This window comes from Pangasianodon hypophthalmus, chromosome 14 (assembly GCF_027358585.1).
Source record: "Pangasianodon hypophthalmus isolate fPanHyp1 chromosome 14, fPanHyp1.pri, whole genome shotgun sequence".
Lineage (NCBI taxonomy): Eukaryota > Metazoa > Chordata > Actinopteri > Siluriformes > Pangasiidae > Pangasianodon > Pangasianodon hypophthalmus.
The window spans coordinates 825,888-839,840 of record NC_069723.1 but is presented as its reverse complement, the minus strand read 5'-3'; the positions used below and the strand labels follow the sequence as shown (position 1 = coordinate 839,840).

Sequence of the window (13,953 nt, the reverse complement as noted above, 5' to 3'; positions counted from 1 at the left end):
CACCTGTTCTCTCAACTACAGGTGAGTTTGAAATGTAAAGCTGTGGCCAAGTTTGCTAGTTTTTTCTAAGATACCTGAAAATCTGAAAAGCCTTTGTCTATAAACATGTGGATCTTTTTGTTGAGTTGAATCTGCATGGACATGTATTATTTTGTTGTTTCTGTCAGTTAATTAATGAATAAATACGTTTGAGTTCCTGTAAGGCATGTAGAGTGAAAACTGCTGTGCAGATTGCTGTGCTGCTAAAATACGAACCATGCGACAGAAGCTTGGGAAGTGAAGATGTGCTGCAGCATCCAACGGTGGTAAGACGGTGTGTGCGTGTGTGTGCGTGTGTGTGCGTGTGTGTGCGTGTGTGTGCGTGTGTGTGCGTGTGTGTGCGCGTGTGTGCGCGTGTGTGCGCGTGTGTGCGCGTGTGTGCGCGTGTGTGCGCGTGTGTGCGTGTGCGTGCGTGTGCGTGTGCGCTCTTTAATAGAATGAATGTCAGCTGAAGCTGTCTAGACAACACTCTTTTTTTGGTATTAGCACTTTGACAAATTGAACAATGTCAACTAGGTTGCACATCTGGACAAATGTACTTAGGCGTTCTCCTCCTCCTTCTTCTTCTTCTTCTTCTCCTCCTCCTCCTTCTTCTTCTGCCTCTTCTCCTCCTTTTTCTTCTTCTTCTGCCTCTTCTCCTCCTTTTTCTTCTTCTTCTGCCTCTTCTCCTCCTCCTTCTTCTTCTTCTGCCTCTTCTCCTTCTTCTTCTTCTTCTGCCTCTTCTCCTCCTTTTTCTTCTTCTTCTGCCTCTTCTCCTCCTCCTCCTTCTTCTGCCTCTTCTCCTCCTCCTTCTTCTTCTTCTTCTGCCTCTTCTCCTCCTCCTTCTTCTTCTTCTGCCTCTTCTCCTCCTCCTCCTCCTTCTTCTTCTTCTTCTTTTTCTTCTGCCTCTTCTCCTCCTCCTTCTTCTTCTCCATCATCACTGTGTATTACTGCCTCACTGGGGTCCTGGAGTGTGTGAAGCATCAGCAGGGGTTCCATTTCAAATAATGACCTTGAAAGCTTTATTGTCTCGTGTTGTAAAATTCTTGAAAATCTCCTGTTCACTGGAGTCATGTTCCTGTAAATACTCTAATAATAGAGTCTGAGGCAAATTTATATCTCTAACTGTCTGTGCGCTTCATCTTCATTCAGCTCACAGCAGTGAAGAGGGAGATTCTCTTTCAGAGCAATGTGGTTGATGTTACTGTAGTTTTGAGCTGCAGCGAGAGAGCAGGTGTCTTTATTCTGCTTCGTTTTGCTGGTTGAGAACGATAAGTTGTGGCTGAAACCAGAGCTGATGTTCTTTACAGAGCAAACATCTGATCTAACCGTGATCAGGCTCAGGATTCTCACTCAGCTTTAACTTTACAGCAAGCAGCAGGACGTGAAGGTCCAGCATGGAAGACTGCACACACACATATACACACACACACACACACACACACACACACACACACACACACACACACACACACACACACACACACTGGATCTGGATTTCATTACTCTCTGAAGAAACTTTTCTGTTCTTAGAGACAGAATGCAAATTAGACAAACCAGGTGTTTGTTTTTAAAATGTACATTTTTGTATTTTTATAAAAATTCTACCAGATTTTAAAAAATCGGTGGGTGATGATAAAAAATAATTTTTTGTCAAAATTATTTAATTGAAATTAAACATCTATACACAATGGTATATACAATAAAGCTATTATTTTAGAAAACAGTAAAGGAATAATTTAGGAGAAGCAGAAGCAACTCAGGCCTTTTCTTTCTTTTCTGTTCTTCAGCACAAATATTAAAAGTGCAAACAGTGTCCATGTTAGAATTCCTGAATGAACTTACAGGACACGTCTTTATCCTTGTGTCTTATTAGATTTAATATTTACAGAGTAGAGCCCAAGGCATACACAAGAACATACCTCCAATAAGACATTAAAATATTAATATACTAATCTTATTCTAATCTGACTCTAACAAGGTTTGGATGAAAAAGAGAAACAAATTCACCCAAGTATTATTTTTTTATTTTTTATGGATGTGCAACAGCAAGGAGAGAAACTGTGACATAAAAGAGCCTTTTAAAATCCCTTTAACTCTTACAGAAGCAAATCATTATTTAGTAAAAGGAATGTTTGATTTAGAAATCTGAATGAAAAGTCATGTAGTTACAAACAGCGTAATATAGAAATTTATTTTGACACGTATTCACAGCGAGTATAGACCGAAACACAGATTTTTATTTTTATTTTAAAGCACTCTTTCTTTACATTATGTATAAACACATACTTTTATAATAAAACTCTAAAATTAAACATGTATTTTTTTCCTGGATGCTGTTTAGAGAGAAGAGAGCAGTCACTGAATCAAACACTGGAATGTTTTATGCAAAGACTTGTAATTTTATATAATCTCACACACACACACACACACACACACACATCACCTTTAAACAACTTATTTAAGGTTTACTGAGAAGAGTAATGCATTCACCTGACCTGATGCAAATGTCTACACAGTTTCCACAAATATAAAATAGTACATCAGTGGAATTTCTGCCAAAAAGTGAACTTGTGTTAATCTAATTTCTGTTTTATTCAGATGGAATAATGCACATATTGAATTACTTCTTCAGTGTTCATGCTGGTCCTTGGAATTTGCTCTGGTCTAAAATGGTTTCTTTCCTCAGTGTCTTTATGAATAACGCCGGCTTTTCTGTAACAGCCAAAAAAAGGTGCAGATAAAATGGAACAACCTGAAAGTAAAGTTTATTAAAGGCCCAGAGTTCTGACGCGCAGGATGTTCCACAGAGGTGGACAGATGTTGCTGTATCATCTTCCTCTTCCTCCTTTTCACTCTGTAGAGCCTCGTCCTCCTCCAACATGTCACTTGTGAAGACACAGAGGTTCTGGATGTTGCAAAAAAACAAAAAACAAAAACCCTTTTCACACCTCGGGGGCGAATAGCAGTCAGACCTGCAGAAGCTTCCAGAAGAATCAGAGCATGTAAATGTGTGCTGAATGACACTTCTGGCAGGGACACAGAGACCTCAAAGAGAGAAAAACAATCATTCAGATTCAAATTTTATTTGTCACATGCGTAACCATACACAGTCCGACTTGCAGTGAAATGCTTTATACAACCGTTCCCACGTAAAATAAGAAAATATAGGAAAATATTAAATATAAAGAAAAATATATTCATAAAAAATGTATGAAGTGATATATATATATATATATATATATATATATATATATATATATATATATATATATATATATATTAATGTGTGTGTGTGTGTGTGTGTGTGTGTGTGTGTAAGTAAGAATATATAGAATATAAAAGAAAAAAATGTTCAAGGAATTTCTGAAAGTCACCTGTCGTGAAGGTTTCACTCCATTTCTGCTACAACTGATCACACAGAAGTTAAAACAATAATAATAATAATGATAATAATAATAATAATAATAATAGATGAATCTGATCTTCTGTAGTTTAATGTTTGGTGTAATTGTATGTAATAAATCATTATAATTATTTATTATTGTACTGTGGTGCTGTTCCAGTGTCTCTGTAGGTGAATTAAAGTGATTATTGATCTGATCTCGTCATTAAGAAGCTGTCTGTAGGACACAGACTCTGACTCGGAGCTGGGTGAAGTGTGGAGCTCACAGACGGAGTGTCAGTGTCCGTGTGCTGCTTCTGCTCCTCACACTTTCATCAGCTCCAGCTCCAGCAGCTTCTCCTCCACTTTCCCATCACATCACCGCTACAGGCGTTTGTGCTGCACAGTTACAGCAATTAACTCAAAAATAGCAAAAACTAATATTTTACATAGAGGCTGTAGCTGCTTTAGATATTTTTACTTGTGCTTTATCATTAAAAGAAAAAAAAAACGTTGTGGATAAGAAGTCATATAAGACTATTTATTAGTTTATACTGTAATTATTTATGCTTTATTTATTTATTTGTACTGTATTTATTAGTTTATGCTTTATTTGTTTATTCTGTATAAAAACTCCTGCTGATTTCCTATGGAGTTAATTTTGTGCCAAAGTTTCAAATAAAATACTAAAATCCACAAGCAAAATATTAATGACCGAAATATAAAAAGAAATAATAAATAAATAAATAAATAAGCAAATGCAAAAGTAATGAGAATCAAAATTAATACTTCAGAAAGTTTACTTCTGATTCACTCTCATTTTGCTTTAATTTTTTTTCCCCTGAATTTTTGTCCCATGTTTTACAGGGGGTGGGTCTTAGAAAAAGGCTTTCACCTTAAATCTCTATTGGTCAACTGATTATGGAGTGGGCGGTGCTCTGAGAGTTAGCCACGCCCACTCTGCGTCCTGCGTCACGGCTGAATGAACTGAGGCGAGTAAAAAGCTGACAAATATAATATTTATTTCTCATACAAGCCTCTTCATTCCACCTGCCTGTGTAGCAGTTATGTTTAATATGTTTAATATGTTCAATGTTTAATTTTATGTTTAATTTTTCTCGAGCGCCCCCTGGCGTTAATTAGTAGTATTGTTAGATTGTGTATTCATTTTTTTTTATAGTTTATTGATTCATTTGTTTTTCTCTACATTTATGTCTCTTCTTTGATTAATCAAGATGTTTTATATGTATATTGCAATTTAAAAACAAACAAGCAAACATAAAAGAACATAAAAATACGCATTTTGACGCATAACACAGCACAGTTCCGGAAACCGGAAGTCATCTTATGTTGTTCCGGAGCGTTGTTATTATTATTATTATTATTTTTAAACTTACCTGTAATGAGAAAACCCCGCCTATCCATCCTGTCATTGGTTCGTCATATCCAAGGAGCCGCGCTTTCATTGGCTAGCAGTTCACTCGCTCGCTGTTCATTGGCTGGACGTCTTGTGAGTATAAACGACTCGATGACGTCAAAGCAGAGAAGCCGGAAGTGTCAGAATACGGGTAGGAAAATAATTCCGGCATGGCGGTCCAAGAAAAGCTGAAAGGTAGACAAGCTAGCAGTGGAATAATGTGGCCGAGTGCGAGTAATTATCCTTACTGTTTCTACATGCAGTGGCGGTGTGTGTGTGTGTGTGTTTATACGAGTTGATGGTTTCCTTTTCCCAGGTTAAGAACGCGGCGGATTTCTGAGACTCAGCGGTGGAGAGACAGAAATGTCAGGATTCCTGGTGACGGATTAAAGCTGTAAAGATGCGCAGCGGGGACTGAAGAGCTGCTTTACAACCGGCTCAGGGACGCGGGATGGCGGCTGTGAGCGCAGCAACATCAACATCATCATCATCATCAACATCATCACCTCACATCCACCTCCACCTCACTAACCTTTTATTCAACACTCACTCCTACAATCCGTGTGTTTACATTTAAACCTGTGCACTCAGAGTAACACACACAGCTACACACTTCTACACACACAGCTACACACTTCTACACACACACACACACACACACACACACACACACCTACAATCCATGTGTTTACATTTGAACCTGTGCACTCAGAGTAACACACACACACACCTGCACACACAGCTACACACTTCTACACACACACCTACAATCCGTGTGTTTACATTTAAACCTGTGCACTCAGATTAACACACACAGCTACACACACCTACACACACCTGCACACACACACACACACCTACCCACCCACACACCTACACACACAGCTACACACCTACACACATAAGGGTAATCATGTGTACAAAATGTGTATCCTTACATTTCTTCCAGAAAATATCTTTTAAAATTATATTTAACTCATACTTCAGTGTGACTAATCTAATCTAATCTAATCTAAAGAAGCCTAAAGCAGCCCTATTCAAACGGTATTTGTTTCTCAGGGTGATGGTTGTTCAGTTCCTCATGTGACTTTGTCTCTCAGATGAATACAGTGAAAGGTGGGACGGTGACCTGGAGGCCGCAGCCGTGGCAGGACGCTGACAGCGCTGGTGGCGAGCCTCTCTCAGACAGCGACTCGGAGGAAGAGGACTTTCCAGACGACACGACTACTCCTCTAGGAGAGTACATTACTCAGGGTGAGACGCTGACTCACACTCCACGGCCAAACGGTTATGGAAACCTGACCACATGATCTCATTCCAGCTGTTATAATGAGCTCCACTCTTCTGGGAAGGTTTCCACTAGATGTTGGAGCGTGACTGTGGGGATTTGTGTTCATTCAGCTACAAGAGCATTAGTGAGGTCAGGCGCTGATGTTGGGATGTCGAGGAGGTCTGGGGTTCAGTCGGTGTTCCAGTTCATCCCAAAGGTGTTCAGTGGGGTTGAGGTCAGGGCTCTGTGCAGGACACTCGAGTTCTTCCACTCCAACCTTCACACACCATGTCTTCATGGAGCTCGCTTTGTGCACAGGGGCATTGTCATGCTGGAACAGGTTTGAGTCTCTTAGTTCCAGTGAAGGGAAACTGTAAAGCTACAGCACACAGAGACGTTCTATACAACTGTGTGGCAAGAGTTTCGTGAAGAACTACATACGAGTGTGATGGTCAGGGTGCACATACTTTTGGTCATATAGTGTAGTTTGGTACTACAGATTCTAGAGAATCATCGCCATCTGTACTTCTTACTTTATAACACAGCACAGTTGAATCTGATTGGTCAGAAGGTGTTGATTACGTTTCTATAACAGCGGCTCCAAAAGTCGTGTGTTCATACTAATGCTTTATCGTTACTATAGTAACAGCTCATACACAGAGACTTGAATGACTCACATGCCACATTATCTACAGTTAATAATAATAATAATAAACTGATCAATAAAATGGGTTGTGATTTAACAAAGAAAAATATATCAGCGCTTGTTTGACATTTATGGAAGGAGTCTCCAGTGTCAGTGCTTTGTAACAGTCGGTAAGTTTTCCTACATGTGAAAGTCTTCAGGACGGAGGTCTTTCCGGTTTCTTGGTCACATGACAAGAAACGAAAGGCAGAAATATAACAGGACCGAACTTGTCTCATGGACGTTCCACAACATTAGACGTAACTCTAAATGGATAAAAGTACGACGTGTCGTTCTTTAATGAATTAAAGATTGTAGATGTTGATTTATTGCTGTAGTGTAAGAGGAATACAAACTCCGGGGATGTGGCGATATTGGAAAGTAATCAGCTTCATGATGCTGAGTGTAACTCCGCTTCGCGTCAGGCTGCGTCACACCACGCTATCGTTGATTATTTTCCCGTAACCGCACACCTCAGATACACGTGTCTAGTTCACTTGCGTCTATTTTCATATGCGTGATGTACGACGAGCTCCAGATCTGGTGTGAGATTTGCATCGTTATATGACAGTAGCATGGATTCTCTCACTTTCTCCGTTTTCTCTCCCAGGCTTAAAGCAACTCCTTGACGCTCAGCAGTTGTGTGATGTCACTCTCTTAGCGGAGGGAAAGAAGTTCATGTGCCACAGGTGCGTCTCCTGAAACCTGTATACAGTCACTGTTCATGACACTGTACAGACTCTGATAATAATAAACACTCTCTCCTCTTAAACCTTACGGCTAATCTTCACTACGGCTGCGAAGAACGATTTCGACAACCGGTTAATCTCTTGATTATTTTCTCGATTCACTGATTAGTTGGATTGTTTAAAATAAATATATAAAACACCAAAAATATTTATTGATATAATTATCTAGCAGGATTTCAATCAACTGATACGACTACAGAACTCTTCACTAGGCTTAATTAAACTGTAATATAACATTACTGACATTTATCACATCATCTGTCGCAGCATGAGAATATTTTGTGTATAAGTGTCAGCCAAAAAAAGACACACAAACCTCCAAAGCTTTCAGTTTTCATGGAATCAGTGAATCGACTGTATTTGGGATCGACTTCAGCGTGATCCGAAAGCAGGATGGCGGCTTGATGACTTTTCACACGCGATGTACTAAAAATACATATTGTGTAATACGAAGAAAATGAAACAGTGTAGTGTTTATCAGCAAGAAAACAGTTTATTGATTTTGTTACTCGCTTCCCAGCACTGCGTAATGCACATACTTCATCAAACTGTCATACAGAGTCTCTCGAGATAATGTTCTCTAATAGGAAAGATTGATAAATATGACCATAAATGTGTGATACAGCTGGAAAACCGGATCAAGAAGGCCAACTCGAGACACTGCGGTTTATAAACATGGCTCCATCCAGCACACTGCACTTTCACAGTTTCTCACATTCCCACTAACGAACAATTACAAATCGAAATATTAATGATGTGAAAACACGAGTCGTGTCATGGGACCAACATAAAAACTTTCCATGTTGGTCTAAATGAAGTGACGTAGCGCGCCACAGCGTGCTTCATAACACAGTCCAACTAATCCAAAATGAAATTTTCTGCTAATTTTATTTATCGATTCTGTCAGTTAGTTGTTGCAGCCCTGATCTTCACTATGCAGCATCGTTTATCATGTATAGAAAGTCCTCTGGTGTAGTGTTTTCAATTCGTTCGTTGCAGAGTCCTCTTGGCCGCTGTCAGCCCGTACTTCCGTGCCATGTTCACCAGCCCCTTGGTGGAATCTCGGCTCACAGAGATCCGCCTGGAGGAGGTGACGCCTTTGGTCATGGAGACGGTTATCCAGTTCGTCTACACGGGGGAAGCGGGGCTCAGCCTTGAGACGGCAGAGGACTTGTTCGTGGCAGCTAACCGTCTTCAAGTCATGCCCTTGCAGAATCTTTGTTCAAGGTAACAGATAAATGTTTGTCATCGAGTGTATTCTTCCTCTTTTAGACGTGACCGTGAACGTAAGCTCTGTCCGTTTTTCCAAAGCAAAATTAATATTTTTGGGTCGTTTGCTATTTAGTTTGGTTTAGTTTCATGCTTCACATTATTAAATGGATCAAAAAGCAAAAAACAGAGTAGAGAGAAGCTGATAAACTGTCAGCAGATGACAGTCAGTAAGTTACAAAGTTCACCTGTGTGGTTAGGTTTTTCTGATAAGATATCTTTGTTTGTGCACTGTAGTGAAATGCTGTATGCACAATTAGTGAAGAAAAACACCTTTCTGTTTCTTTAGGTTCCTCTTTGAGCACCTTTCTGTGGAAAATTGTTTGGGTATGTACTCTCTGGCACGCTCGCATCACGACCAGCTCTTGCTCAGAGCCTCTCTGAGGCTGGTGGCTCAGCATTTCCCTCGAGTGGCACGCCAGCGAGACTTTCTCCTGTTGGACCCAGGCACCCTGGGAAGCCTCCTGGAGTCGGACCGGCTCGGAGTGGAATCCGAGACGGAGGTCTACGATGCGGCGCGGCGCTGGGCTGAGCACCGGCCCGCTGAACGCTATGTCCACATGCCCACTCTGCTTCGTCACTTGCGCCCGGGCCTGCTGGCCCCTGAGGAGAGCAGGCGGCTCAGCAAAGAGCTGGGCCCGAGGGCGGGCACTGAGGGTATGGGAGGTCCTCTGAGGCCCCGGGAGGGCATGCTGGAGAAGAAGATTGTTTGCGTGGACCTTAAGCCCAGGGAGGACGAGGCTTTACGAGAGAGTGACTACACGGTGGATTGTTTTGACCCACGCACAGGCAAGTGGGAGAAACTTTCAGCCCTTGGCTCTTTGCTGTGTCCAGGCTGCACGGCTGTCGGCGGCCGGCTTTTTGTAGCGGGCGGCATTTTAAGAACAGGCCAGGTTTCATCGTCGATGCACGAGTACGACGTAGTGCTGGACCGCTGGATATCGCGGCCATCCATGGAGCAGCCACGCGCCATGTTCGGCCTCCTGGGCTCGGGAAACTTTCTTTATGCCCTCGGTGGCTGCAACCGATCAGCTCTTCTCGATACTTGCGAAACGTTCGACCTCACGACGTTAACGTGGGCACCGGGTCCACGTTTGCCTTTGCCACTGCGCTCTTTTGCCTGCGCCACGCTACGAGGTCGACTGTACTTGCTCGGAGGCGCCACGTTGGAGCAGAACAGGGCCATGGTGCATGCTGGTGTGCTCATCTACCACACTGGGACAAGGACCTGGAATCGCATTGGCCTTGATTCCGGTGCCACCTGCCTGGCTGGAGGAGTAGCGGTACGTGGAGGAGTGTGCGCTGTGGGTGGGTACATGCGCGACGCTGCTAAATTTCTGGACGGCAATTACACCCAGTTGGAACCACTCGACGCCACTGGACGAGTTCTTTTTTTCCGAGAAGGACGGGCAGCGGGGACTGACCGGGACGCCATGGCCGGAGTAGAGAGAATGGGAGGTGGTGGTAGCGACCGCGCTCCCAGTCCAGTGGTTTTTCCAGGTCTGCCACGGCGCATAGCTGCCGCAGGCGTCGCAAGGTGGAAGCGCAGGATTTATGTGTTGGGTGGTGAGAACGGCTCGAGGTTTTACGACAGTGTGTACTGCTGGAAGCCTGGCTGGCGGAGCTGGGTCCAGAGACGCGAGAAACTACCAGGAGATACAGGCGGAGTGAGCCAGTTTGGGTGCACCACTCTAAAGTTCCCCAAAAAACACATCTTAGCACGCATTAGAACAGCCCTGGAGAAGCAGGGGAAGGAAAAGAGACGGAAACGAAAGACGGAGGATGTGGAAAGAGACCGGCAAACCCGAAGGGGAAACCAGGAAGTGTGATTTTATTTAAGGAATATGTTTGGGAGTTGTCCCTTTCAGTCAATCTTATTAAATTTTATCATCATACCCTTTTATGTTTTGTCTTCCCAACAAACAGACATCACACTGGCAGCTAATGCTTCTGTTGTTTTCAAGGCTCCTTTATCTCACTGCTATATGTGAATGAACGCAAATTTAAGGTCGAATGCTGCAAAATGTCCCGTAAATCATGTTAAGCCTAGTACTGAAATGTCTCTGGAATGTATATATAATAGCAACATAAAATAACAGGCTTGCTGAAATCACTCTCAGAAACTACGCAATAGCCGGAATGACTCCACTCATTAAATTAAGTCTAATGCCCTGTTTGGACCGTATTAGTTTTTCCCAGAAAATATTTCTATGTTTGTTTGCTCTGAACACAGGACAAGGGAGATTTGTATTTTTTTTATTATTATTTATTTATTTACTTTAAGCACTCTTTCACCTCCAGTGAGCGTGGATGTTTCTATCACACGTAGCGATGTAATTACGACATCTGCAAATATAATATAAGCTTTAATTTTTTGCCATTTAATGGCCTCCCAGTTTAGTTGGTTTGTATTGAAATAATATGATATAATACACAAAGACAGGTAAATATTGTGTACCGCAACTGCTGGTAAAAACCAGAGGCGTCTGTTCTCACATGACCACCTTTGAATTTATTCAAAGCTTGTAAATATTTTAGGCTAATTTTTTTTTTTCCCCCCAGAGGTGAAGAGTGTAAAGCACTGACATCAGGATGGAAATAAAATCACAGAGGCGTCTATGAAAAGGTGAAATTATCCCGACTCTCTGTGTAAAACTAATGCTGTCTGAACAGGGCTTAAATCCAAACCTGGTCCTTTAAAATGAAACTGAACGCAAACAGAAGCTTAAGCACATCATCTGTTAATGAAATTGAATTTAATTTAAACGTTTGGTTCGTTTTTAAAATATTAATTTTACTGCAATGTTTAAAATTGACCTTTGAGCACATTGAGGTCAACAGCCATCTAAAAAAATTTATAGACATTTGTTTTCTATACAGCAAAGGAACAAAGATGATTTCAGTAAAATGTATTTTAATGCTACTGTGTAAAGAGGGGACATTTCACGTTCGTGAAAACATGAATACATGATTGAGCGCAGTTCCATACCACCTGCAGCACAGTATTATAACCTGCCACTAATTGAAGGGCTTATCTGAGCCTTATTATTGTATCGTAGTCCGTTTACAACACTGTTCTGACTTTTTTGCCTTAATGTTGGGTCTTTAATTTAGTTCATATCAGGAGCACCACCAAGGACGCTTTCATCTCCAAATGTAAAACACATTACAGTAGTTATACAGCAAATAACGCACGACAGTTTAACATTATTTTCACTTCTGGTTTAAAGAACAATGCCAGTAATATGTACAGGAGCCTAAATATATACTGAAACCATCAAATGCTGTTGACAGAAGCATAATCCCCTCCCTGCACCTTGCCAGTAAATGTTCTCTTCATGTGCTTTTATTAAATGCATCAACAGCACCGGACGTCGTGTTATGTCTCATAAAAAAAAAAAATACAGTCCCCTCCAAAAGTATTGGAACGGCAAGGCCAGTTCTTTTGTTTTTGCTCAACACTGAAGACATTTGGGTTTGAGGTCAAAAGATGATTATGAGATTTCAGCCTCTCAGCTTCTAAATATCAGGAAATCATATTCATCTTTTGATCTCAAACCCAAATGTCTTTAGTGTATAGAAAAAAAAACAACAGAATTGGCCAGACTGTTCCAATACTTTTGGAGGAGACTGTATAAACCATGAAATCAAAGTAAGAACCAAATAGCTGATTTTATGTATTTGTTTCTTGTGTATATGAACATAACAGCGCAAGTTTTACCGAAGCCAAAAGAATGAAAACTCTTGGTCAACCCATTTTCATCAAAAAACTGGTTCAGTCAAAAAAAAAAAAAAAAAAAAGTACCTGGTTTGTCATACAATGAGCTTTTTCGAATGGATTATACGCTACTTTGCATCACAATAAATCGTCATTTTTACTGCAGGTTGTTGTTGTTGTTGTTGTGGAATTCATTGTTCATTCATAACCAGAGCCAAAATGTTCACTATCATTTACTTTGATTGTATTTTTTGTAAACATAGTTAAGACATAAATGTCTATACTGCTGCCTTTATTCATTCATTAATGCATAGAATCCAGTAACTGCAGCTAAACTAACAGACTCCTTGGTGTTTGTGAACAAAAAGAGACCGATTAGCCTTGCAACCTGATGCTACTTGGTTTAATTTGTCTGAAGATGGTATAAAGAATTTTATTTAGGAATCGGATTGACATTAGCTAAAATGTTATCCAGTTATTGTTTGGGAATACCACTCGGAGAGGGACAGACGTGGAAATGGGATACTCGCACCAGAGCAATGACATATTTCCGTTTTGAAATCGCACAATCTCGCGTCTCCGGTATCACAATAAAGTCGTAGTGTTTAATCGTTGTTGTTATTTATGCCAAAACATCCAGTCAGACGCCTTTCTCCAGCTTACTAAAAGGAGCTTTGTGAGCGTTCTTATATATATGATGAACATCGTTGACGTTATTTTTCGGGAACTCCTGCAGACGCCGTTCCCATTACAGCGGACAAGCCGGAAGCAGAAGTGCCATTTTGGTTATAATGCAGAAGTGTTTGTGCAAGAGCACATTCTCTCGTCTGAAAACACACATTCCACCATGCTGAAATCACCTGTATTCGTTTAATGAATATGTATATTTTGAGATTACGTTGTCCAGTTAAGAGATACGTTCTTTGTTTGATTGCTTTTGAATATTCAACAGTATGCAAATAGACAAAACTCATTTTTGGGTATATATTTTACCCTGAAGAGAAAGTTCCCTTCACAGCAGTCACGCCTTTTCCTGTCCACTCTCTCTCGCACAACATCTTCCATTAAACAAATATCTGCTTAAGACAGATTGGAACCTGACTGTTTATTCACACACCACCACTAAAACACTTTCAAATGCGGTGACTCTAGAAGATCTGTGTGTTAAATGATGCTAAGCGGTGGTCTAGCCTGCAATGATCAGACATTCCCAGTCGTTTTGTTGTTGTGGCAAAGCTTCAGCACTTCCTCTACATGAACCCCAGGTCTAGGGACCCAGTGACCTGCAGAGTTTGGTGTTTTCCTCTGCCGGAACACGTGATCCAGCTCATGAAGAACGCGATAATTCGCTGATCAGGTTTATTCGACAGTTGGGAAAACTTTGCAAACTCTGCATCCTGAAGAAAATAATTTGTGAGTAGATACTGTCACACTGAAAACTG

General features: G+C 41.1%; 1 protein-coding gene across 2 annotated transcripts; it reads left to right on the top strand.

Moving 5' to 3' along the window:
• The first annotated feature begins 4,916 nt into the window (after window positions 1-4,916).
• Window positions 4,917-12,638, top strand: si:dkey-260j18.2 (uncharacterized protein LOC325231 homolog). Of its 2 annotated transcripts, none has more exons than XM_026943578.3 (6): window positions 4,917-5,015; window positions 5,137-5,280; window positions 5,921-6,074; window positions 7,386-7,464; window positions 8,524-8,751; window positions 9,083-12,638. In XM_026943578.3, exons 2-6 carry the CDS (start codon window positions 5,272-5,274, stop codon window positions 10,620-10,622), a joined length of 2,010 nt encoding a protein of 669 aa, XP_026799379.1. In that variant the 5' UTR covers window positions 4,917-5,015; window positions 5,137-5,271; the 3' UTR covers window positions 10,623-12,638. The 2 variants fall into 2 exon arrangements, with proteins under 2 accessions (XP_026799379.1, XP_026799380.1); XM_026943579.3 differs by having other exon boundaries at window positions 4,951-5,054.
• The last annotated feature ends 1,315 nt before the right edge of the window (window positions 12,639-13,953 follow it).